This window comes from Accipiter gentilis, chromosome 4 (genome assembly GCF_929443795.1).
Source record: "Accipiter gentilis chromosome 4, bAccGen1.1, whole genome shotgun sequence".
NCBI lineage: Eukaryota > Metazoa > Chordata > Aves > Accipitriformes > Accipitridae > Astur > Astur gentilis.
Genome location: NC_064883.1, coordinates 5,203,975 through 5,226,761, shown reverse-complemented (window position 1 = coordinate 5,226,761; position 22,787 = coordinate 5,203,975). Strand labels below are relative to the sequence as shown.

General features: G+C 46.3%; 2 protein-coding genes across 16 annotated transcripts in view; one reads left to right on the top strand and one right to left on the bottom strand.

Moving 5' to 3' along the window:
* UBE2E1 (ubiquitin conjugating enzyme E2 E1) overlaps nucleotides 1–9,777 on the top strand; it is a 50,474-nt gene extending 40,697 nt beyond the window's left edge. For 2 of the 5 annotated variants that reach the window (XM_049799017.1, XM_049799018.1), the window contains exons 5-6: nucleotides 4,071–4,218; nucleotides 5,241–6,629. In XM_049799017.1, coding sequence (XP_049654974.1) covers nucleotides 4,071–4,218; nucleotides 5,241–5,338 — 246 coding nt within the window. In that variant the 3' untranslated portion in view covers nucleotides 5,339–6,629. Of the gene's footprint in view, nucleotides 1–4,070; nucleotides 4,219–4,319; nucleotides 4,519–5,240; nucleotides 6,630–8,342; nucleotides 8,401–9,459 lie in introns of those variants that run through there. The other 3 variants (XR_007505859.1, XR_007505858.1, XR_007505857.1) reach the window with 3 other exon arrangements.
* A 121-nt stretch (nucleotides 9,778–9,898) lies between these two features.
* Nucleotides 9,899–22,762, bottom strand: NKIRAS1 (NFKB inhibitor interacting Ras like 1). 11 transcript variants are annotated; one of them, XM_049799021.1, is made up of 5 exons: nucleotides 22,663–22,757; nucleotides 22,040–22,468; nucleotides 21,565–21,691; nucleotides 13,086–13,327; nucleotides 9,899–10,257 (listed from the first exon to the last, which is right to left on the bottom strand). In XM_049799021.1, exons 3-5 carry the CDS (start codon nucleotides 21,656–21,658, stop codon nucleotides 10,018–10,020), a joined length of 576 nt encoding a protein of 191 aa, XP_049654978.1. In that variant the 5' UTR covers nucleotides 21,659–21,691; nucleotides 22,040–22,468; nucleotides 22,663–22,757; the 3' UTR covers nucleotides 9,899–10,017. The 11 variants fall into 11 exon arrangements, with proteins under 11 accessions (XP_049654978.1, XP_049654979.1, XP_049654983.1 ...); XM_049799022.1 differs by having other exon boundaries at nucleotides 22,040–22,482; nucleotides 22,663–22,748; XM_049799026.1 differs by having other exon boundaries at nucleotides 22,040–22,155; nucleotides 22,663–22,706.
* Between the last annotated feature and the right edge of the window lie 25 nt (nucleotides 22,763–22,787).

The window sequence follows — 22,787 nt, the reverse complement described above, 5'->3', positions numbered from 1 at the left end:
TTGAGATCTCTAGAGTGAAAGGACCAGTTTCCCTTGACTTTTCCTTGGTAAGCCTTGCAAGATCAGTGGAAGAAAACCCCTACTGCCTCTTTGAGTCCTCAGTAATTCTTACAAGGACAGTCTGTGCTGTGGGCTGCCCCGTAGTGAAGTGCCTATAGTAGAACACATTTCATAAGTTGAAAATGAAATGTTATTAAAGGATTTACCTTCTTAAATAAAGTGAGGTGAAACTGGTCACCCTGGCAGGCTTCCAAGCCCTTAGGAATATGTGAGAGAGAAGGTATTGAGGCCTAGCCACTATTGACAAATGCTGTGTGGTTGACAAGCATCCTAGAGATGTGTGATGAAGGATATACAGGTGCAGCCTTTGAGGACTGAGTCTAGCAGGTCTGATTCAGTATGTTGGAGCAAGCTTTTGGGTAGAGGATATTGCTATCGGAGAGCCAGAGGACTGTGCTGGAAGTGATATTAACAGATTCCTGGAAGGATGTAAAGAGGGACTGCACTACTGTACTTGAGGCTGGAGAAAATAAGGGTCTTAAAATTTGACTTGGAAATGCATTGCACAGTACAAGAAACTTCAGTGGGAGAAATCTGGTACAGGGAGAGATACTCTTTCTCCTGTCCTAAATATGTATAATGGAGTTCTTTTGCATTTATTGGGCATTCCATACAACACTTTGAAGATATTAGTGTTAATCTGTTCTCTGCTTTTATGTTTTCTAATTTTGTGTAGTATTCTGGTTTTGCCTTTGTTTCAGATAGCAATTGAGTCAGGCACATGCTGGGTGGGCCTGGATTCAGGAGAATCCAATAAACAAGTATAATTAGAATTTAAGAGTTCAGTAGTTAGTGCTCAAGATGATTGGTATTCTTTTGTACTATTACAATGGACGTTTTCCCAAGAGTTACATTATAGTTGGGTTAGATTTCATTTATTGAGGTGAAAACAGTATCTTGTGTTGACCTGGTGTGTGCTTTGATCATTTGTATTAATAACCTCTAACCACTTCCTTCCCTCCACTCCCATTTTGCTTCTAGTGTAAATTAACCTCTTCTATCACTTCAGGGTAAGGTTCAGATTAGCTTCTTTTATGTCTTTTCAAAAGCTGTGCTTAACTCTGTGTAGTTACTGCATTAATGTAATCTCAGGTGGGACATTTCCAAAGGATTGTTCAGTTACACTATGTTTTTCCGCTATTCCACATGCTGTTCTCTTGACCCTGAATACATTGTACTACCTTTGAAATAACTCAGTTTCTCTTGGTTTTGGTCTGAATCTGCTAGGTTTATGTGAATTTTTTTTTATTTTATTTATTTTTTCCTCTTTAAGGTGTAATGAACATTTACTTTAAATGCTTTGGCTTTAAGTGGGCCTCCAATTCCTCCCCCTCTCACAGCTTCATTTGGATTCCCTGCACAGCTGGCTTTTGTACCATCAGCAAAAATTGTAAATGGCAAACACCTGGACTACATATGTCTAACACCATCCCAGTTCTGACTTGCTGCTTAAGTAAAAACAAATTTAGATTTTTCCCACAGTGCTTTGGTTAGGTAGAGTTCCTCTAACTGGAGAAAACTGCTTTTGGTGTCATGGATGTGACCCTTAAGGATTGTATTTTAAGGTTTCTTAAGGAACCAGGCTGTTCTGCAAATATATGAGAGTCTTCTTCCTTTCTCTCTTTCCCTTCCTTGACAAATAATAATTAAAAAGTAAGTCTTATTCTTAAAGGCAAACAGAATTCATGCTTTGTTACCAGTTATTAGTCAACTGTACTGAGACACTGCCTACAGAGTACTTAGCTTTTGTGCTCAGAATCAGGTTTAACATCTTTCTATGTTTACAAATTAGAACTCTTGACCTCTCTTGTTAATTTGGTCCTTATTGTATCAACTTGGAAATACTCTACGCTTCCCCTTCTGGAAGTGTTTAATCTGTTAAAATTATTACCTCACCTACATTTAGAAGCCTTCTTGGAAGGAGACCGATGCTGCAGGTCAAGTACAGAAATACTGAGCAAGCAGTGGGGCTGGGCTGAGGGCTGCTTGGGAACCCAAGCCATTGCCAGCAACTGCAAATGCCACAACCTGCTGTTTTGCCCTGAACAGTATGGGTTGGGGCAAGTGCCACAGAGTCAGATCCACCTTCTGCTCAGGCTGATGTACATGGACTTCCATATGACTGTAGAGAGTTGTTGCGGCTTTTCCTCTGAGGATTAGATGACCTGGGAAACAAAGGTCACTTTGGTTTCTTACCTGCTATGCCTCTAAGGTTCCCTAGGTAGAAAGCAGTAGGGGTTCTTGGTTTTGGGAGTTGCAGCTTATTGCAGAAGGTGTGTGAGGGGGACACATCTCCACTGTCTTGCAGACGTTTTGCTATTCTCACCCATAATGTGCAAAATTGTGGGGATTTGGTGGGGGTTTTTTGTTTGGTTGCTTGCTTGCTTCCTGGTTTAATCTAAAATCCAAGCAGTTTACAAGGAACAAAGCAGAAAGTCTCCCCAAGCATACAGTGTGGGCGTCTCCTGTGTGACAAGTAGCTGCTTTTGCGAGTCCGAAAATAGCCCATGTGCTTCGTGTATCAGGAGTGTTCTTGGGAACACCGCACGGATGCAGGGCATGGACACACACCAGGCACTGGGCTTTTGTAGCTGTGTCACCCTCCCTCGTGCCTGCTCCCCAAGCCTGCGAGAGGGAGGGTCACAGGCAAAATTTTTGCATCAGAAAGACAGTAGAAAAAAATGAGGGCTGGCTGGCAAGTTTTATGTGTGGGCTGGTCTCATCTTGAGAGAAAGCACTAGTGTGTTCTTGTCATACTGCACGCTTACCGAGCATGTTTTGCAAATACCCCCGTGACCTATAAACAGACAATAAAATTTGTGGGTGTGGATAGCTGACAAATTCCGAGGATTTAGGGCATGAACCCGCCAACCTTTATTCATGCAGATAATCCTAATCCATGCAAGTTCCACCAAATTTTTTGTTGCTGTTCATCCAGTGAGTCAGAGTGAGGCCTTTCTGCAGGTCACATTGTATTCTCCTGAAAACGGCTCGTGGTGCTTTTGTTTCCCTTTTGGATAACTTCTGTGGCAAGCTGCCCAGCTCATTCACATCTCCCAAATTTGAAAATAATAAAATCCAACCAACTCCCCCAATTGCTGAGCTCTTAATAGTGATGGGAGCTGCATTTCCAAGTACCGTGGCCTGTCTGGGAGATTTCACAAGGCCGTGGGAGCCCAGTGGGAGAAAAATGCTGGTGTTAAAGCCCCAGGCCCCTTTGCTGCTGTGAGCAAAAAGACAAAAGGTAATTAAAAAAAATAAATTAAAACCCCCACAACCTGGGTTTCACGGTGACCATCAGCACCCAAGCTGGGCCGTTGTTTTGCAGGGAGACGGTGAATGTGTTGTCAGGCTTGAGCCGGTGCTGAGGCCGCAGTGGTCCTCTCCCATAAGTCACCCACGTTCTGTGTTTCGGTTCCCTGTCCCAATCCTTGGGACGGGAAGCCCGTGCCGTCAGCCCTCACGGTGTGTCTTAACGCTGCTCAGGTGTACGCGGAGGGGCCTGGAACCGTGCTGCCAGCCACGCGCCCGTGAGGCCTCGATTTATTTCTTAGTTTGCATCAGGCTCTTTCTGATTTGCCTCTGGCATCGGAAGATGTACGCGGGCTCTATCTTTTCTCTTCCCCTGGAACGACCGGCGGGAAGTGCCATTTTTAGTGCAAGGCGGCTGCCGTCGGCCGAGGTGGGGCTGTCGGGGACCCCCCGGGGAGCCCGGCCGTCCCCTGCCCGTCGCAGAGCGGCCCGGCCCGGCCCGGCCCGGCGTGGGGCGGGGGCCGTGGGGCCGTGGGGCGGGTGTGCTCCCGCCAACGGCCGCGAGAGGGCGGCGGCGGCCCGGGGAGCCCGGCCCCGGCCCCGGCCCCGGCCGGGTCGGTCTCTCTGCGCCCCCTTCGTGCCCCCTTCTCCGCCAGCGCACCCGGGCTCTTCTCCTTTCCCTTCGCTTTTTGCTGCCCGTCACTTCACCGCCTGGTGCGCGGGACCCCAGCACGCCAGCTGATACCCGTTTCTTGCAGGTAACGTTTCGGACAAGAATCTACCACTGCAATATTAACAGCCAAGGCGTCATCTGCCTGGACATTTTAAAAGACAACTGGAGTCCAGCGTTAACCATTTCGAAAGTTCTCCTCTCCATCTGCTCCCTCCTCACAGACTGCAACCCGGGTAAGTCCCCTGCGCGGCCAGGCAGGCCGCCTGCCCCCTTGCACCCCCCACCCGGCACCCAAATGACGTGGCCCCCATCTCATCCCGTTGGCTTCGGCCAGTGCAGCTCTGGGCTCCGGCCTCCAGCGCGGCACGTTTCCCTCTCCAGGGCAGCCGGAGAGGGGCTGGAGGTGGTGGAGGTGATACACCCTACCTGCCTGCTGTTCACCGCTCCTCAGGCTGACCCGCGAGGAAAGTGGCTGGTCCTCCTCCTCCTGCACATGAAAACTCCTTCCCCTTCCAAACCAACTCTGGTTTTGGGTAAGGGTTAAATGCTCTTTGCTGGTCTGTAGGGCTGTAGTCATTCAGTAATGGAGCTAGAAGAGCCACAAACGCAGTTCTGAAAACAAGGGGATTAGCCTTTTGCTTTCCATCCTCTGTTTAAAACTGGTGACCAACTATGCCACAGGTAGTCCTCGCTGCTTCTCTAACCCACCTGTTATCCACACTGGTTGTTAAGAGGAAATGTGTCTTGGCTTCCAGAGTCAGTTCTACGGGTTGTATTTCTATATGCATCTAAAGATGAGACAAACACCAGATTTCACACTATATTGTGTATAAGAAACTTGTTGAAAAAAAGAAAACCCTTCCTTGAGATCCGATCTTTCCTAGAAGGCAGGTTTATATTGATACAAGTACACTTAGCAATGAGTATGTCCCAGCCACTTTTAGAAGTGGTACAATGAACCTGAAACTCATAAATCAGTGAAGGTCCTCAGTAATGCAAAATAGGACTGTTGGATTGTTGTCTTTTAAACTCCTTAAAACTTTAATTGGTATTTTGCTCCTTATTAAGTAATAGATTAGTACGTCACCAAATACACACAAATCAGTGAAGATACAGACCATCAATTCAGTATATGTAGATTGCTGCAATGTACCTTTACCAGTGTGATTCCCTTGTATTAAATTCACACTTCCGCTTTATTTTTAAGTTTTTATTTGGTAACTTGTCTGAAGTAAGTGGTTTGTTTTCTTTTCAGCTGACCCCCTGGTCGGAAGTATTGCCACTCAGTATATGACTAACAGAGCAGAGCATGACAGAATGGCCAGACAATGGACCAAAAGATATGCTACATAAATTGGATTTTCGTCAAACTCTTACATTATTCGTCTGTGATGGAAAGAGCTGCTTATGATTTTGAAGGGGTGGGGGGAGGGAGGGTGCTGGTAAAGAGTAGGGTATTTCTATAACAGATTTTATTCAGTCTTTTATTTCCTAAGATTTTGTTGTTGTAACTTAAGGTATCTTGCTACAGTAGACAGCTAGGATTGGGAATAGCATATTTTAAGACTGTAATTAGTTCAGCAATATTAGCTCACATATAGTACCGAGAAGAATGTAAACTTCTTAGACTTCTTTGGTTTTCAGTTTGCTTGCAATATGTAAAAGATTAAAACAGCTTAATTTTGTACAGGTACATATGTTGACATTTATGTAAAAGTCCTTTCAAGACTCTACACACTGTTTTTGCTTTTTGTTTTGTTTTGGGTTTAGGGGTTTATTTTGTTCTCGGGTTTTTTGGGGTTTTTTTTGTTGGTTTTTTTTTTTTGGTTTGGTTTGGTTTTTTTGTAAAAAGATGTCGGGATTGTTTTCCCCTATGGAGGGCACATTGGTATTTAACAAATCCTTTTTAAAGACTGTCATCTCATGATCTGTGATACGGAGAGGTGGATATATGGCCTCATATATGAAATGAGAAGTAGTTAATGTATTATTTTATAAGCCAATCTATCTTTGTGAAAAGAATAAAGGGTTTAATCAAGACTGACGGTAACCTGTAGTGAAATACCTTAAGCTGTTTAACTGTAAGGCGTGGAATAGGAGTCACTCAGTGGATTGGTTGTATGTTGTGGGCTACTTAAGTCTGCATTTGTTACTGTGCTAATAAAAAGATGTTTAAAAAAAAAAAGAAGAAGGAAATATTTCTGCTTAGTGCCTTGCTTTGTCATTTTGCCAGAACAGTGTCTTCCAGTATGCTTTGAGGATTACGGTATGGATAAGGACAACGGAGATCTGCAGGTGAGTGCACTGCCTGCTTCTATTTTGGGAAGACACTTCTGGACAAGCATACAATGAATGACAGTGTAAGACTTTTTCAACTGTTTACTGTGTAAGGGTTGCACAGGCTGGCACAGCCCCTGAGGAGGTAACCTGCCACAGACAGAGTCCATGCTAGTTACTTTTTAGCTTAAGTTTTCACGGCATTGGCTTTTCAGGACTGGCACGTTATTTGAAAGTGCAACTGAAAAAGTGTAAGAGATCTGGAAGGGAAACAGGCACGAGGTAAAATGGAAGAAGAGAGTATCTTCATGGTTTTCTGATGGAATGGTCTGTTCCCACTTGGAAGAGGAGAAGGAATCGTGTCCTGGTAAGCTAGCAGAAGACACCTTAAAGGAGAGTAAAGGAGACTTAATCTGTAGATCCTTTAACTACCTACAAAGATTATCTCCTAGAGACATGGTGTTTACACTGAGGTGTGTAGCAACAGGGCAGATGGTTGGGGATATGGCATTTTTGACCACTCCCTTAAGGTAAAGGCCGGAAGCACAGATTCATTTTCACATGGCAAGTACTTCCCCTTGCAACATTCTTCTGAGTGCTATGTGGTCATCTGTGCTCTCAGATTTGTTCTGGTACTTTAAAATGAATTCTGTATATGTTTTATTTATATATTTCTCTTCCTATCTATATATAGATCAAATCTAACTTGGTCCAAAGTAATCTGTTAACTAGAGGTACCCTTCTTTTGCTGGGTGGTTGTGGGTAGTAGTACATTAGCCTCATCTGCTGAACTGCCTTCTTTTGACACAACATATGTTTTGGTGTATGAGGTCCCTCAGCTGTTCGGTTCAGCCTAGGAAAATTATTGGTGTATAGCTACATCACACCAGGAGCATCTCTGGTAATTGTTTCCTCCTCTCCTTTACTGAGTGAGGAGGTAAATGGGTGTACCTATTGGTACATGAGTACCAGTATGGGTAAATGAGTGACCTAGGACAGGTTTCAAGTCAGTGGAATGGTAGGAAGAAATATGTGTTCTGCCCTTTAGCTGCTACGTTATACTCTGTACTTTTCTTATTAACCCTATGTAAAACTGTACTGCAGTGAGTTTCACTTTTACTCAGTACCAGCCACTGTGTGTAGATTGTTTGCAGAGGAGACACTACATTTTCCATCACTTGTCAATAAAATACTGCGGTATTTAGAAAAGACAATTTGTTTGAGTGCTTAAAAAGCATCAGAATAACCTTATAAAAGAAAACAGTGGTGGTTGTTTATGTGAATGCCCAAAGTGATCTAAACTTGTTTCTAATTAATTTAACCAAATCAAAGATAACGTGTTTGCCTTTATGTAACCTGTTTGGAAAAATGGCCTTAGTTATTCAGAAGATTCCTTTTCCTCTTGCCTTTCTTAAAACATTGTCAAGTCCTGAGTGTCCAGGGGAGCAAGTGAGCAAGCTGATCTCGCATGACATGGCTCTGCCAGCCTACAGGTCACATCAGTCTTGGCGGTGGAATTGGCACTGAGACTGCAGGGTGCAGAACTGGACAGGAACCAGTCATCTCTGTTCCTTCCATCTCCACACATTTTACGTTAATTCTGACTTGCTAACCTGCACTCTTTGGGCTCAAGGGTCAGCTTCAGTGACAATGTGCGGTTAGCAGTCTTGGCTTATTTTGATTCATCCAAAGCTGAATCAAGTCCGTTCTAGAAGGGTTCTGCAGAGCCAAAGAGGAGGAATATAACCAATTCCTTGGTGAGAGGTTGCAACAAGGAGGTGAACTGCTGCTGCTCTGCAGTCACCCCCACTTTCTACGCATGCAGGCAGATGCCGAGACTTCTGGGTAGGGAGAAGCCTTGAGGACATGTGTGTTCGGTAGGAAATGAGTGAGGAGGGAGTGTTGTTCTGTAGCATCACTGGGGACAATGACTATTACTAGCCAGGTTGGGGGAGGTCATGCTATAGTGCTTACTCAGCTGCAGTGTTGCAATGGAAACAATTGTATGTTTCTAGCACTACATTACAAGAGCTTGCTCATTCGTAATTGTTGTCTTTATCAAGTAACTTCTTGGCCACAGCAATCCAAACTATATTGAGCAAAGCACACAAGCAGTTTCGTCTGCCTTCATTATAAAGGTAGGAATACCTGCTTAGTTTTTAGTGAATTGTACTGCTGCTCTAACATTAGTAATGCTGATGGACTTTATTTGTCAGTAGTCAGGAAGAGCAATGCTATAAGCACACAGCTTAATTGTGATCATTAACCACACTTACTATTTAGCAGTTATGACAGTGCAAATATTGCTTGTGGTTTTGCTGACTCACAGTAAAATTCTCAATATTTGTTCAAAACAAAATTAATTTAGTGGAAAATGAGGGAACTGGGTACTTCAGTTCACTCCCTCTTTCCACTCGTGTCTTCAAATAGAAAGAAAAGCTAGTATCAATTAATACAAGAGGTTATCAGAGGCCAAAAGCTGGCCACTCTCTCTGGGAATGGTTGCTCGTTCTGTCCCTCTATATCCATTCTTGTTTAGTTTACTGACAGGCTGACCTAGGACAGCAGATTCCTGCAGCACAGGTTTACCAGTGTGGAGAGTCAAATACAGCACGTACAGTTGTGCTCCTGCTGTTGGACAATGTGTGGCATATTAAGACCAAGGCCATTTGTACAGGTATTTCTGGGCGTTTGCCATGGGGATGTTCCCAAAAGGCAGCCTCCTACACTGCCTAGCCGCCTCTCACAACGTAGTGCAGCACTTTGTACCGGTTGTTATCTGGTCTGTAGCTTCATACCGATGGTGGATTACTGCAGCTTGGCTGAACAGCTGGGTAGGAATATTATGCAATGCACTGAGCAGAGCCCGGGCAGTACCTCCAGCATACAAAATTGCTGTGTATAATTTCTCAGTAAAATTATCACCTATGTGATGTGACTGATTTGTACTGGACGTGCTGGAAAAAAAAACATGTACAGCTATGTTGTCCTTCAGGTTGCAGTTAAACTAATAAGTGCTCTGAGAGCTTTTCTGGTTTGTACAAATAAATTCCTGAGCTGAAAGCACTACTTGCCAAACGCTGCTGACAAGCTTCATGTCGGGGTAGATCTGTTCTAGTATATCCCACAAAATTTTTTTTTTTTTCTTTTTTTTATTTTTTTCTTTTTTTCTTTTTTTTCTTCTTTTTTTCTTCCAGACACTAGCAGAACTTCAGTGGCTAAATCTGCTGGTAGTTGTTCCTCCTGCCCCAAACCCTTCTCCTGCAGCAACACACTGACCTCAGCCTCCTGCAGCATTAGAAAGCCCTGTGGCCCTGTTTAAGGTCAAGGTAAAAGGACTGCTGCCATTTCAAACATATCCTCTCTCCAAATTGAATGCTTTATTGCAGCTAGTATTATTTGTGGCTAGAGGCTATAGATCTGCAGGGGGATTGCTTAATGATAAGCTTTTGATTTGTCCCTCAACATGGCTGTATTCAGGCATAGTCAAAGCCCCCACTAGAGAGGTATCCACCTATCCCTCCCTCCTCCATAACCCTTGTTGCAAGGTAACTCCTCTCATGAAGTGCTTTTTAAGGCTTTTACCACCAGTGACATTCTCAAGCCAAGTCTGTGAGAAGGAAGGATACCTCTTAGCCACAAGCTTGCTGATTTTATTGCTGAATGAGATTATTGCTTTAAGTGAAACTGAGAAGCAAATGGCACAGAAAGGCCTTAGGCTGTGACCTGGCAGCAGCAGACAATGCTAAGGTAGCTTAGTTATCACAGTTATTCCCTTTGCTCTTCCTTCCAGGCAAGGGAAATGTTGATTTGTTCTGGGACTGGGAGAGTTTGCTAGCTAAGAAGGTGAAGGGCTCAAGCAATGTTTTCCGATCTGTCACAGTCACTTCCCACAGTCTCACTTTCTCAGCTCTTGCCCATTGCTGTGCTGCTTCTGTTTCCACTTGCCTTTGGTCCAGGAGGTCAGTTTTGTTTCCCAAGACAATAACTGTTACCTACAAACAAAAGGAAAGGGTGAGCTTTATACAAAAAGCATCCACCACTCACAATGCTTTTAAACAGCAGGCAAGTAGCAACACAATTCAGACCTGTTCTTGAACTTAGCACTGGCACAAGGTAAGCTGTGTGTAGTTTGGAAGATCAGGGTCTGGGATGTGAATTAGCCTCACCTACCTGTGGGCTGTGAGTTGGTTTTAATCATAGGATATGCAGGACTTCCTCTTCTCCCTCTGATTGCTTAAAAAGGGAGACAATACCCAAGAGACCCAAAGTTAAACAGCCCTATTCTCCATTTACTTGGCAATTGAGCTGCCCTAGACAAATGACAGGAGCATGACGTCTGAGTACATCAGAGCAGTGGATGCTTGAGTGATGAAAAAATGCAGGCAACAGAGAAAGCCTGGACCCCACAGCTGTGGATTTTGCCCAGCTCGTTTTTCCTGAGCCCCAACCCGCAATGCAAGTAAAGCCAAACCTGCCAGAAGGTAGCCTGTGTGAGCAGCCTGGGCATGCGGAGCTGCTGTGCCCCTCGCCCAGGCCAGCTGCCTGCCCGCTCCTGCAGACAGGGTAAGCCACGCGAGGGACCTCAGGGGACAGCCTGCTGTCGCTGACAGAGTCAGGTAAGCACCAGCACCAGCCTCTCTGAAGCAGTTTTGAGAGCAGCTGGTTAGCTAACAAGAGCAGCATGGCTGTATCCGTTCAGACCCTTGGCTGTAAGGATCCATCAAGTGACTTCTATATCACTGAGACAGTACCGTATGGCTGAGCTCAGTGGCCTGCCCGGTACTTCCGTTCTAGGAAGTGCTGAAGATAGTGCTGACCACTTAAAGTTACTGCTCCTGCTTATTTTAAGTTAACCATTTTCTAAAGATGTTTTACCACCATGAGCTCTTAAGGGAAACCATGCCTGTACTTATAGTTCAAGGTCCTTAGTCAAACTCTGGTCTCATCTCTACACTAGTGGTTTGACAAAGATCAAGTGATAAAGTCCTCTCTTGCTGATGATTTGGGGTTTTTGCTGTGGCCACACCTGCTTGCTCTTTCCTGTTCATTAGGCTAACTCCAGGATGTCTTCTGTTTCTTTCCAGCTAGAGATGTTTGTCCTGTTCCTGTGAGGTCTGAGCCTTTCTTTTCTATAGCAGCCCAGGGTGTCTGGAAAATGTTTTTTTTCCCTCTGCAAAGGCTTTGAAAGAAGCTATAATCTTCATATGTATTTACCACATACTCCAACTGAATTTTACCAATGCTTAAGCTCTGTCAGTACGAGAGAACACAACCTCTATTTAGTGTAACATTTGGCTGGGCTTTAAGGTACGTGCTGGATGGCCCCCACAGCCAGCAGAGGCAAGGAACCAGCCATCAGTGCTTTCTGTCATCTGCCATACAACAGGGGACTGTGCCACTCAACAAGGTGAAGTTCTGCCAGCTCATAAACACCATTTGTTGAGATACATCCCTAATTCGATTAAGGATGCCTTCTAGCAGAGCCCAGACTTGATGCTATCTTAAGGTAGGGGTCCTGATCTCACCTTCTATGCTTCAAAGCCTATTTTATATGGACTAGGAATCACAGGAATAACACTAATTTATCCAGCTTATTGTGGGCACCACTCTTTCAATTATGTTATCCTCAGTCAAGATCACAATTTTAACCTTTCCCAGAAGATAAGCAAATTGGCTGTTTTCTAAAATACCTGCATGCCACAAGAGAGAAGAGTTCTGGTAGGTAACACAGAAGAGAGGGGTGCAGACCCCGTGGGATTGCGACTCTCTCTCTGCATTACAACATGCTATAAACTAACAACTCGGGGCCCTCACAAAACACAGCGCCTGGGAAAAATTTCCTGCTTGTCCACCTTTCCTTGCCATGCAGGGGAGTTATGATTGACTCCCATATCCCTGATATACGTGACAGTCTGCAGCTCACACCAGCCCTACCAGCTAACATACCTCTCCTATGACTGCACGTTCAGCTGCTGTCAAACTTGGAGCCTGCCTTCCTCCACCACCCTATGTGTTGTCAGTACTAAACAAGTTACATTTTTGAAAACTCTCTCCCTACCATTATCCAATTAATTTTTCATGCATGGTGGTTGTGGTTTTTTTTTAACAGCATAAACCAGACATTTGGAAAGCTGTAAGCTAAAGACATTTAACAGGGAAAACTACTCGAGAATATAAAGATACTGTAGGAAAAGCCATAATGCTAATGCCACATGCAAGTTATATTTGTTTAGCTAAGCTGGAACACTGTCAGCTGAAAACACTAGCTGCTTTCTAAGGGAAAATAGAGCAGTCATTTCACACAATTGAATTGATTCAATATGGTTGTTAAAATACATTAAAGCTGCTTTGCCAATTGACTAATGTCTGGGAGACCCATTGTCAATTACACTAGTTTGTAAGCCATCAAGTACATGAATACAAAACAAACAAAGATAATGCCCTTCGTTATATTATTCTATGCACTTGACTTCCCGTGTACAATACCTAAAAAAACATACGAACTGCACTGCTGTAGACCATATGTTTTATTAGTCATAAGTGTCCTGGCTGGTGCACTCAGCTAACAATTTTAGCTGTAGTAGAGGAAGTAAGGAGAGAGAAAAAAAAAAAAAAGGCATTCTTTTGCATGACCTACATGGCATGTGAATTAGGCTTCCCAGCATGAGAAAGCTTCCTTTTGCTGGATTGCCCAAGGCTGTGGGTACATTCGTTTTCTTTTGTGTGTGAGTTTTACAGAAACAAAATCTATGCTCTGCAACCTTAACTTCCTATCACTGATACAGCAATAAGCCAAGCAGTTACGGCACTATGCATTTACCTCCTTTTTGTCTCTAAAGACGTCGATCTCCTTTTTGAGCAGTTCAACTCTTTGGAAAGCTTCGAGGCTGGTCACAGCATAGACAAGAACGAAGCCATCAGCGACAGAGAAATAGTGCTTTGGCAATTCTATGCCCTCCTGCAGACCCCTGGTGTCATAAAGCCTTAACTGTTCCTTCACGCCTCGGTCTGTCTCCACCGATGCCAAATACACATCTTCCATTGTGGCACCTTCATCTAAGCCTGTTTTAAAAGAAGCAGGAAAGCTCAGCTGGTGTAAGTACAGCACCACTATAAGAAGTATTTGCAGTACGCAGAATTTTACTCCACAACAGCTTTCGGTGCATGTTTTCCAGAGTCACTTGACCTGGACTCGACCTTGACTGACATCCCCATGAAGGGCTATATTCATAGGTCACCACACCAGCTATTTACAATAGCTACACTGCGTAAATACAGCCATCTAATATATGAGAACATGGTTATGCTTGTAAAATTTATCTATACAATGTGCATATTCAGGATAGGATAAGATATACAGCTCTTCCCCCAGGTTTCCCAAACTCCAACCACCCAGTGTACCAATTCTGTGCCAAACATGCTGCAAATGGGCCTGCCCAAACATACCCTTTTGGAAGAACAGCCAAGGAACACCAGATAGTCAAGTACTAACATCTTGAGCCTACTTCTTTGCTTTATACTGAGCTGGATCATATGGCAGAAGCAGGAGCCAAAGGAATAATTCTGGAAATGAATGTGTATTGGTGGTACAACTAACCAACAAGTGAAATCAAGCCAGAAAGGGAAGGGGATGTTTGCATGCAAGCAAAGTTGCATGCTATATTTACTCAAATACACAGTGAGCTTTTTCCATCCCTTAGGGATTTAAAATGACTCAGATTTGCTAATAGGAGCAAGCTCATTTACTGCAAGGTAAGAGCATGCATAAGGTAACAAGCTTTCATATATATATATATCACCTGCTCCATGGTAACTATCTGCACATTGTTTCTCCTTCCTTCCTCTCCCTGTGGTAAATGCGAGGTAATTCAAGGCAGCTTACTTTGAACTAATTAAAATTATTTTTTCCAAGCCAAACCTGAGAACACATATATCACCTTAGCTCTGTGTTCCCCCTGGATGCAGGTGCATAAGGTTACAGGTCCCAACAAACTATGTATAGTGTAGCTGGGCCACTTTCAGACTTGGTTTTAAGTATTCATATAAACCCTCTGCAATCCACGTTTTTGCCTCCACTGCACTCCTATATACATGAATTGTTTGCTGTTGCAGGGCTACAATAATGAGTCCTGCATTATTCTCTTTGTCTGCCAAAAAGGGACCATATTGCAGCATTGTCTAAGAAAACACGAGGGATTATCTGGCCTGTGAAAATAAGGATTTTGCTATATTCAATGACACTATTCAAAATACTTCACATTGACAAACAAGCTAAAGCATTCCACCCACGCGGATGGTTTTCCATGATGTATGCAGCATTCCTGTGCAAGAAAGTGGCACAAGCTGTTCTTTTTGCCCCTCTCTGTGCAGTCTTCATAGATCAAACTCTTATTAGATTTGCAGTGAATTAATTTATCTTGCCTCCAAATATAGCCATGCTAAAGTATGGGAGCAAAACCAAGAGCAGAAGGACAAAACAAAGGTTAATAAAAAGAGGAAGCACAAACGCATTCCGTATGGTTGGAGAATGTGTTACAAGGGCGTTTTTAAAGACCTAAGTAGGTAACAGCCCTTTCTGGATTTAGCACTGTATTTTTTCTTGCTCTGCCTTGTTGCATTGTGCAGACAAGTCAAAGAAATATCTAGCATCAGTAAATACTACTTTGGCAAGAAGGAATGAACCATAAGTACCTAAGTTTTCTTTTTAGAAAGCAATGAATAATGTTATATGGGTTTTTACCATCTAAATGCTGCACTGTAGTTCGACAGTCTTTGATATATCCACACTTTCCTGTGACGGTCTCTTCTTAGTGGCATTAAAAGTAGCAGTGAAAATTATGTCTTTTAACATCCTACTTGAAAACGAAGAGGAAAAATTAAGACCTGGGACTTAAGTCAGCACAACAGAGCAACAAATTTTGATGTGAAATGGGGTAGGGGGGGACGATGACACTTTGGAGGCAGCTGGAATTTATGCATCAGTATCAGATTCCAGAGATGAAATTTCACCTATGTACATTAGGGGAGGCAGTATATGCAAGTGGATTCCTAAGCAAACACAGATAATTTTTTAGATATACGTGTGTCACCTTATTCTAGGCCCTGCTTCTAAAGCCCAGACCACATGCTAGCCCCATTTTCCTGACAACGATATTTACACTTCTTGTTAGGACCGTCCCATTCAAACACGTGCCAGGCCAGTTGTTGTACGAGTGGCAAAACTAGTCACGAAAGCCCAGTGTCCTAGGAAGGTGTCTGGCACCATCCCATCCTCCCTGTCATAATGACCCCGGTTCTCCTTTCCTTCACTGGCATCCCCAGGCATCCTCCCACCTTCGCTACCTGTGTGGGCAAGGGCAGCTTGTGCTGGGGAGTTACTGCCCTGCAAACTGCTGCCAGCTCTAGTAGGTTTTCCTTGGAGGAGAGCATTATCATGGGCCTTTTCTTTCTTTCCTGCTACCAGTTTTTTCTAAATTTACAGAAACACGTTTTGAGATATCTACTGCTGTGACACAGATGAATGGGCAGATGGAACCAGCTTTCAGGTTCAGAAGCTATGGGGGGAAAGGGGAACTAACAAGACTGAACAATCTCATGGTTTCTTTGGAAACTAAAGATGAAAAAAAGTTAGGGAGGGAAAGGAGGAATAGAAAGGAGATTGATGCCGTTCTCTAGTGCCTACTTAGCTGGTGCAAGTCTTGGGAGAGGCAGAAAGGTCTTTGTCTATGTTACCGACTGCTGCCACAGAGGAACTGCAAGGGGAAGCCTCAGTCATAAATCGGATGGTGTTTCAACCCCTGGTGGTTTCCCAAAGAGGAAAAGAAAAGGCTCAATATACTAATGAATACTGCACACTCAGACTAGGCAAGGCAGAAATATTGCAAATACCAAAATAAAGCAAGAATTCAAGATGGATGGAATTTCAGAATTTCCCAAGTGACTCCTGAATACAAAGGCAGTGCAAATTTTGTGTCTTCTTGAGTCCTTCTGAAGATCTCCTGTGTAATCTCTCTTTCCCTCTTTCCAGCAGGAATTTAGCAAAGAGCTCCTAAAGCCTGCTATTCCTTGTGTTTGTAAACTGCAGGATAACAGGCTTTGCTTACTTAGATCTCAAATGACAGCGTATCGGAGGATCCCTGACTCAGAGAAGAGCTGGACAGGCCTCAATGGGAGCTGGTCTCTTTAGATTTAGCTGCTAGTTAAGTACTGGTCCCACCAACCAGTAGCCATGGTTGTGACACTCAGCTGCACAGATTCAGCTCCATTTTCATCTATTTCTAAAATGCAAAGCTTACTGCAGGTCTACCAGGAGGTAGTTTGATTTAAGAAACAAAGGTGCAAGAATGCATAATTTGGTTAATTAATTTCTACATCTTTGGAGCTGTGAAAGCCAAAACCCCAAATCCCTCCAGCTGAGACCAAGTGAGGCAAATTCTCTCGTTGTGAGTTCTAGCACAGTAATATATGGAGTTTTCATTTCTAGCTAGCAAGGTGATTTGAAGTAGCTGCTTATGAATAACCTGATCATACCAGCTATTTACACAGCCAGGAGGCAGAGATAAGGAAAATCGTGTTTTCTACAGGAAGAGTTCTCATCTCCTGTTGAGCTGATAAGCTGTACTGGGTTTGTGTGGCAAGGTTTGGGGGGGGGGGGGGGGGGGGGGGGCAGAATTACAGGGGTGGTTTCTGTGAGAAGCTGCTAGAAGCTTCCTCTATGTCCGACAGAGCCAACGCCAGCCGGCTCCAGGACGAACCCACCACTGGCCAAGGCCAAGCCCATCAGCGACAGTGGTAGTGCCTCTGGGATAATGTATTTAAGAAGGGGAAAAAAAGTTGCTGTGGGCATAGAAACTGCAGCCAGAGAGAGGAGTGAGAATCTCTAAGAGAAACAACCCTGCAGACACGGAGGTCAGTGAAGAAAGAGGGGGAGGAGATGCTCCAGGCGCCAGAGCAGAGATTCCCCTGCAGCCTGTGGGGAAGACCCTGGTGAGGCAGGCTGTCCCCCTGCAGCCCAGGGAGGTCCACGGTGGAGCAGATATCCACCAGATATCCACGGAGGACCCCACACCAGAGCAGGTGGGTTCCCGAAGGAAGCTGTGACCCCGTGGGAAGCCCACGCTGGAGCAGGCTCCTGGCAGGACCTGTGGACCCGTGGAGAGAGGAGCCCATGCTGGAGCAGGTTTTCTGGCAGGACTTGTGACCCCCCCACGAGGGACCCACGCTGGAGCAGTCTGCGCCTGAAGGACTGTAGCCCGTGGAAGGGACCCATGCTGGAGCAGTTCATGGAAGACTGTCTCCCATGGGAAGGACCCCATGCTGGAGCAGGGGAAGAGTGTGATGAGTCCTGCCCCGGAGGAGGAAGGAGCGGCAGAGACAATGTGTGATGAACTGACCGCAGCCCCCACTCCCCGTCCCCCTGTGCTGCTTGGGGGGCGTAGGCAGAGAATCCAGGAGTGAAGCTGTGCCCGGGAAGAAGGGAGGGGTGGGGGGAAGGTGTTTTAAGATTTGGTTTTATTTCTTATTACCCTACTCTGGTTGATTGGCAATAAATTAATTTTCCGTTAGTCAAAAGTTTTGTAGTCCGTAAGTTTTGCCTGTGATGGTAATTGGTAGAGTGATCTCTTCCTGTCCTTATCAACCCATGAGCCTTTTGTTGTATTTTCTCTCCCCTGTCCAGCTGAGGAAGGAAATGATAGAGTGGCTTTGGTGGGCACCTGGCGTCCAGCCAGGGTCAACCCACCACATAAGCTTTACCATAGGTTCAGGGGCCAGAGATATTTTAAAAGCAGATGGAAGACTCCTTTCTGCACCATCACTGAACAGGGACGCTGTTTAAGGAAAAATACCTATCCTCTTTACAGACATGTCCCGTGCCAAAGTTAAGCCAGCAGCTCTCCTGTTAGTCCTCTCGAGAGCTAAAGCCAAGCAGTGCCAGGTACCACAGGTATTTAGTGGGACAATCTTCTACTGCCAGTCAAGGACCCATTTCATGACTGAGGAGGAAAGACTGGCCCCTCTTTCTTCCTTTCTTCAGGAGTGCAAGAGAAGGTGAAGGATTTGGACAAAACCAACACTGAAGCCACAAAAAGAGAGATCATCCCAGGTACCAGGAAACTGTATACATATGTGCAAGCCTTAACAACTATTTGGCCTGACTTATAGCAATAAAATCCCTACGTGACTCAAAGCTAAATCTGCGCCCGTTTCAGACATCTCCTTTCAGGTTTTGTCTGATTCCTCATATCAGTTTAGCCAGAGAGGCTGCTATGCAATATGTACATTACTTTACGTGGCTCTGACAGTGTCTCTCATCTTTTTGCCCTCTCCTTTCTCATCCTAGTGCCCAAGGCAAACAGCCCCTCTTGCAGTTTTAAAGCCTAGCACAAAACCCAGTACCACACGTTGTTGCTCACAGGTTCTAGGGACACAGATATTTCTTTCTGGGGGGTATTCCTCCATCCAAAGTACTCTCTCCTCTTTGACTTCAAGCAATCTTAGTGCCTTTGCAAGAGTGCTAGCTGCTGACCATGTAAGCAACGGCTGCACTTAGGGACTTCATCCATGACAAGCCAAGGAGAGCTGAAGGTGCACATTTTTCTAGGAAAAGAAACACTGTGCAACTGGGCTTACAGCACCATCGCTAAGCCCACAGCCAGAAGCATGGGCTCAAAGCCAAGGGCTTTATATAACAGCGTGAAACCTCCAAGGACACTAATCACTTCCCTGATAGCAGCTGTTCCACTACTTTATACAGAAAAGTCAACAGGAGGCACGTGAGTACTGATATAGACTCATGGCTGATTTACAGCCAGGAGACCCCCATGTCAGTGGCTAGGACACCTCAGAGGATGGCATCAGACCTTGTGCTTTGAGCCTACAACCAAGTTTGAGCACGCTTCTTGTCACTGGGAGAAGGATGGGGATGCCGTCAGGAATGGAGAGACTCCGTGCGTTGGCTCGGCAGTCCTCCCCACAGCTCCCTAGCCCTTGGACCGGCCGCAGAGCTGCTCCGGACGTCAGTCAGGAAGCACAGGTTTTGAAACAGCTTGTGTCCATGTTGCCATACCCGGTGAGCTGCCTTGCTGGTTGGCTCTGAACAGGCAGGCTTTCAGCAAACACACTAGTCCTTTTTGCCTCCTGCCAAAGAGGCCAGCAGCCAAGATGTACATGTCAGCTTTCTGGAGCTTGCAAGCTTTAGGAAAGGGGGATCAAGATTCAGTAATCATGTTTTAAGTATGGATGGGCCACCCCTCCAATGGTAGCATCAGCAACGGCTCTGTGCAATTTAAAGCAGCTCAGCTAAGAGGCAATCAAAGACTTGCCATTCCTCAAACTCTGTCCTTGCCAAGTGAGACCCTCACAGTGGTGTCCTGCCTCTGCAGTTTAAGGGTTAAATCAATACAGATTGGAGCAGTAGCTAAAGATCTTCTGGGAACCATTTTCACCAGCCTATACTTCAGGCACTCTCTGCCAGAACTGCCTGTGGGCTGAGGAAGCAGCAGGGAGGACAGTGACCACTCAGCGGGACAGGGAGAAACACCAACCTATCAGTCCATCCCCCAAAACGTGCCTGATGGCACACACGGCTGATACCAAAAGTGCTGGGCCATAGCCGCTCATCCCTTGGGGCTGCTGTGGCTCCATATGAGCTCTCTCCATACGCTGATCTTGACTCTGCTATTTGTCCTCTTTCTCCAAACGTCTTGGGAATAAGATTTGACAAAAATCATAGACAACAGTAGACTACCTTCTTCCTTCTCCCCTTGCACTGCACCCCCTCCCCCCCCCCCCCCCCCCCCCCCCGCTGCTATGAGCTGCTCCCTCCCTTACTGTTAACTCCAAAAAATAAGAGCAGAGCTGCAGGAAAGAAAAACTGATCTTTTTAAGGGGGGGGGGGGGGGGGGGGGGGAGGGAAGGGGAGGTCTGCGTTGCGCAGCGGCCGAGCTAGAGCGGAGCATTCGGGAGCGACAGAGGGACACCCACAGCTAAACCCCGGGCACGAGGCCTCCCTCCGGTTATGTCAGCTAGTATCCATGACGTTGTATAATCGTGTACATGGCTGGCTCCATAAATAGCTCCTCCGATCACCAACACCCGAATATCCTTCCTGCCTGGCTCACTAATAGGAGCTTGGGGCAGGAAGTAATGCAGTGCAATACGATTTAAGTAACATGGCCTTGCTCGTGCTGCTCGGGTGTCTCTGACAATCACCCAGGCCAGTGCAGAGGAGAAGCAGGTCGGTAGCAAAGGGAAAAACCTTCAGCCTGCAGGTTTTGCAACCTTCTCGCAGAAAGCTACACGGGACTACATGCACAGGGCTTGGTAGGATGCTGGAAACAGATGTTGCTGCAACATTAGAGGAAATCCTCCTTTTAGACAAGGGTATTAGCATGCAGCTCTATATCACGCTTTGCCAGCAAATTCCTCCCATCCCCACATTTTAAAGGCGTAGTGCCTGCAAAACACCATTCTAGAAATCCTGGGGTTTATCCAGTAACTTATCCCAACATTTAATTTACCGGCCCAAGGAAAAGATACAAACTGACTAGACATCTTTGGTCAAAGCCCTGAGATTCACCCCTGGTGCCACCCCTTGTTTCTGGGTGAGGCAGGAATAATTTGTCAGCCTGCCGATTGTTGCCCTTCCTCTCAAAGCCAAGTCATATGGAAAAAGAGGGAAACAAGCTGGCTTTGCCTTCGTTCCCTTTCTTTTGTGCACAGCAAGTCTCAGAGAACCCATGCTCTTCTCTGAAGTCCATTTTCCAAAGGAGGATTTCTTTTGAGACCCGAGAAGCTTGGCCCTTGAAGTTCAGTACAGAACGTGGGCCTAAAGCCAAGCTGTTTTTCTTTCCAGTGCTTTGATTAAATATTAGCCAAACCCAAGCAAAATAAAGCTTTAAGAAGACGGAACAAAAGTCTAAACAGTCTCTCCACTCATCATGTGACATCTATTTATTTTTCAGGCATCTACAGCATCTTTCAGGGAATGAGATATTATGTAAATAGGCAGCAAGCACATCACCTGCTTCCTGTGTTTGTTTCTTTTTAAACATTCACCTATTTTGTAACTGGGAACATCACGGAAAGGGTTCTTCTCCGAGCCTCTTTTAAAAATCGGTAAGTAAGGGACTACAGATTTCAAGAACTGCCCAGAGATGCAACAAAACCACATCAATTTCTTCCTTCACCTCAGTGCAGTTTGTGGTCCTCGGTTACTGGGTTTTTTTGGGCCCACACATAACAAGATGCTGGAAAAGGAAACAATCCCCTTCCCCCCACCAAAAGTAAAAATATCTCACCAACGGTATGCTTTCCATAGAGAAGCTGCTCCAAAATCGCAGTCTTTCCCACCGAGGCCATTCCACAAACCACCACCTTGTATCCCTTTCCCATCTTTCCCGAGAGGGCCGAGTCAGCAGGCGAGCCCTGTGCAGACACAGGAGTCTGTGAGCCCGGCGCGGTGGCAGAGCTCGGCACCAGACAGAAGCGAAGCCCACGAAAAGGCGAGAGGCAAAACGCGAAGCAGCGGGTGACTCGCAGGCACAGCTCCCTCCCAGGCGCTCACCAGCGACCGATATTTTTAGGACTAGGGCTTCCTCCCACACCATGTTTTAAGGTTTTAGGCTGCTGCCATGGGTGCCGATGCTTGCCCGCAGCCTCGACGCTTGCCCCGTCGGGCTCGGGGGGACTGTTTGTGAGCCCTGAAGCGTGCAAACCCTCTGGGGCGGGGGCCGTGTTTGTCGGCGTGTGCGTACGCTGCAAGACTTGCGTTACCGGGCTTCGTGGTTTTGCTGCGGGCCCGGCGGTATCTGGTGGTATCAGGACGGCTTCTGGAAACGCGACAAGATGGCGGCTCCTTCCCTCTTATTTCACACACAGAAAGTTCCTAGCTTTGACGGACCAGGCGACAGAAAACAGGAGGGTTAAAAGCAGAAGCACAGGAAAGCAACTGCAAAAGCAGGTTTTCCCGTCTGCTTTAAACCCGTGTGGACGGGCGGGGGTTCGTTTTAGCGGGAGGCCTCCAGAAGCCAGGGGCAGCTCCCTCTGCCCGCGGGGCCAGGGCAGGGCGGCAGGCCCGAACTCTCCGTCGGCAGTTCGGAGCGGTCTGCGGGCCGCGGAGGACCTTCCCGGGACCAGGAGGGGCTGGCGTCGTCCTGCGCCGATTCCAGTTTAACCGGGCAACGCCTCACACGCCAGGGCGCTCTGCAAAGCATACGCTAAAATAACGGAGAGGTCACCCCGCCGCCGCAGAGAGGCCGACTCCCCCCCCTCCACCTCCACCCCCACCCTCCCCCCCCGGGAACACCCCCCCACACACCTGCAGCTCCGCGCGCCCCCGGCCCCGCGCGCGCGCGCCCCTGTCCCCCCCCCCTCCCCGCCCCAGCGCGAGCGCGCACCTGGGCAGAGCTTCCCACAAGACCCCATTGAGCCGCGCCGGCCTGGCGGGCAGAGCCCCGCCCCCTGCCGCCCATTGGCGGGCGCGGGGGCCGGGCGGGGCGGGGCGGGGCGAGGAGGGCGGCCC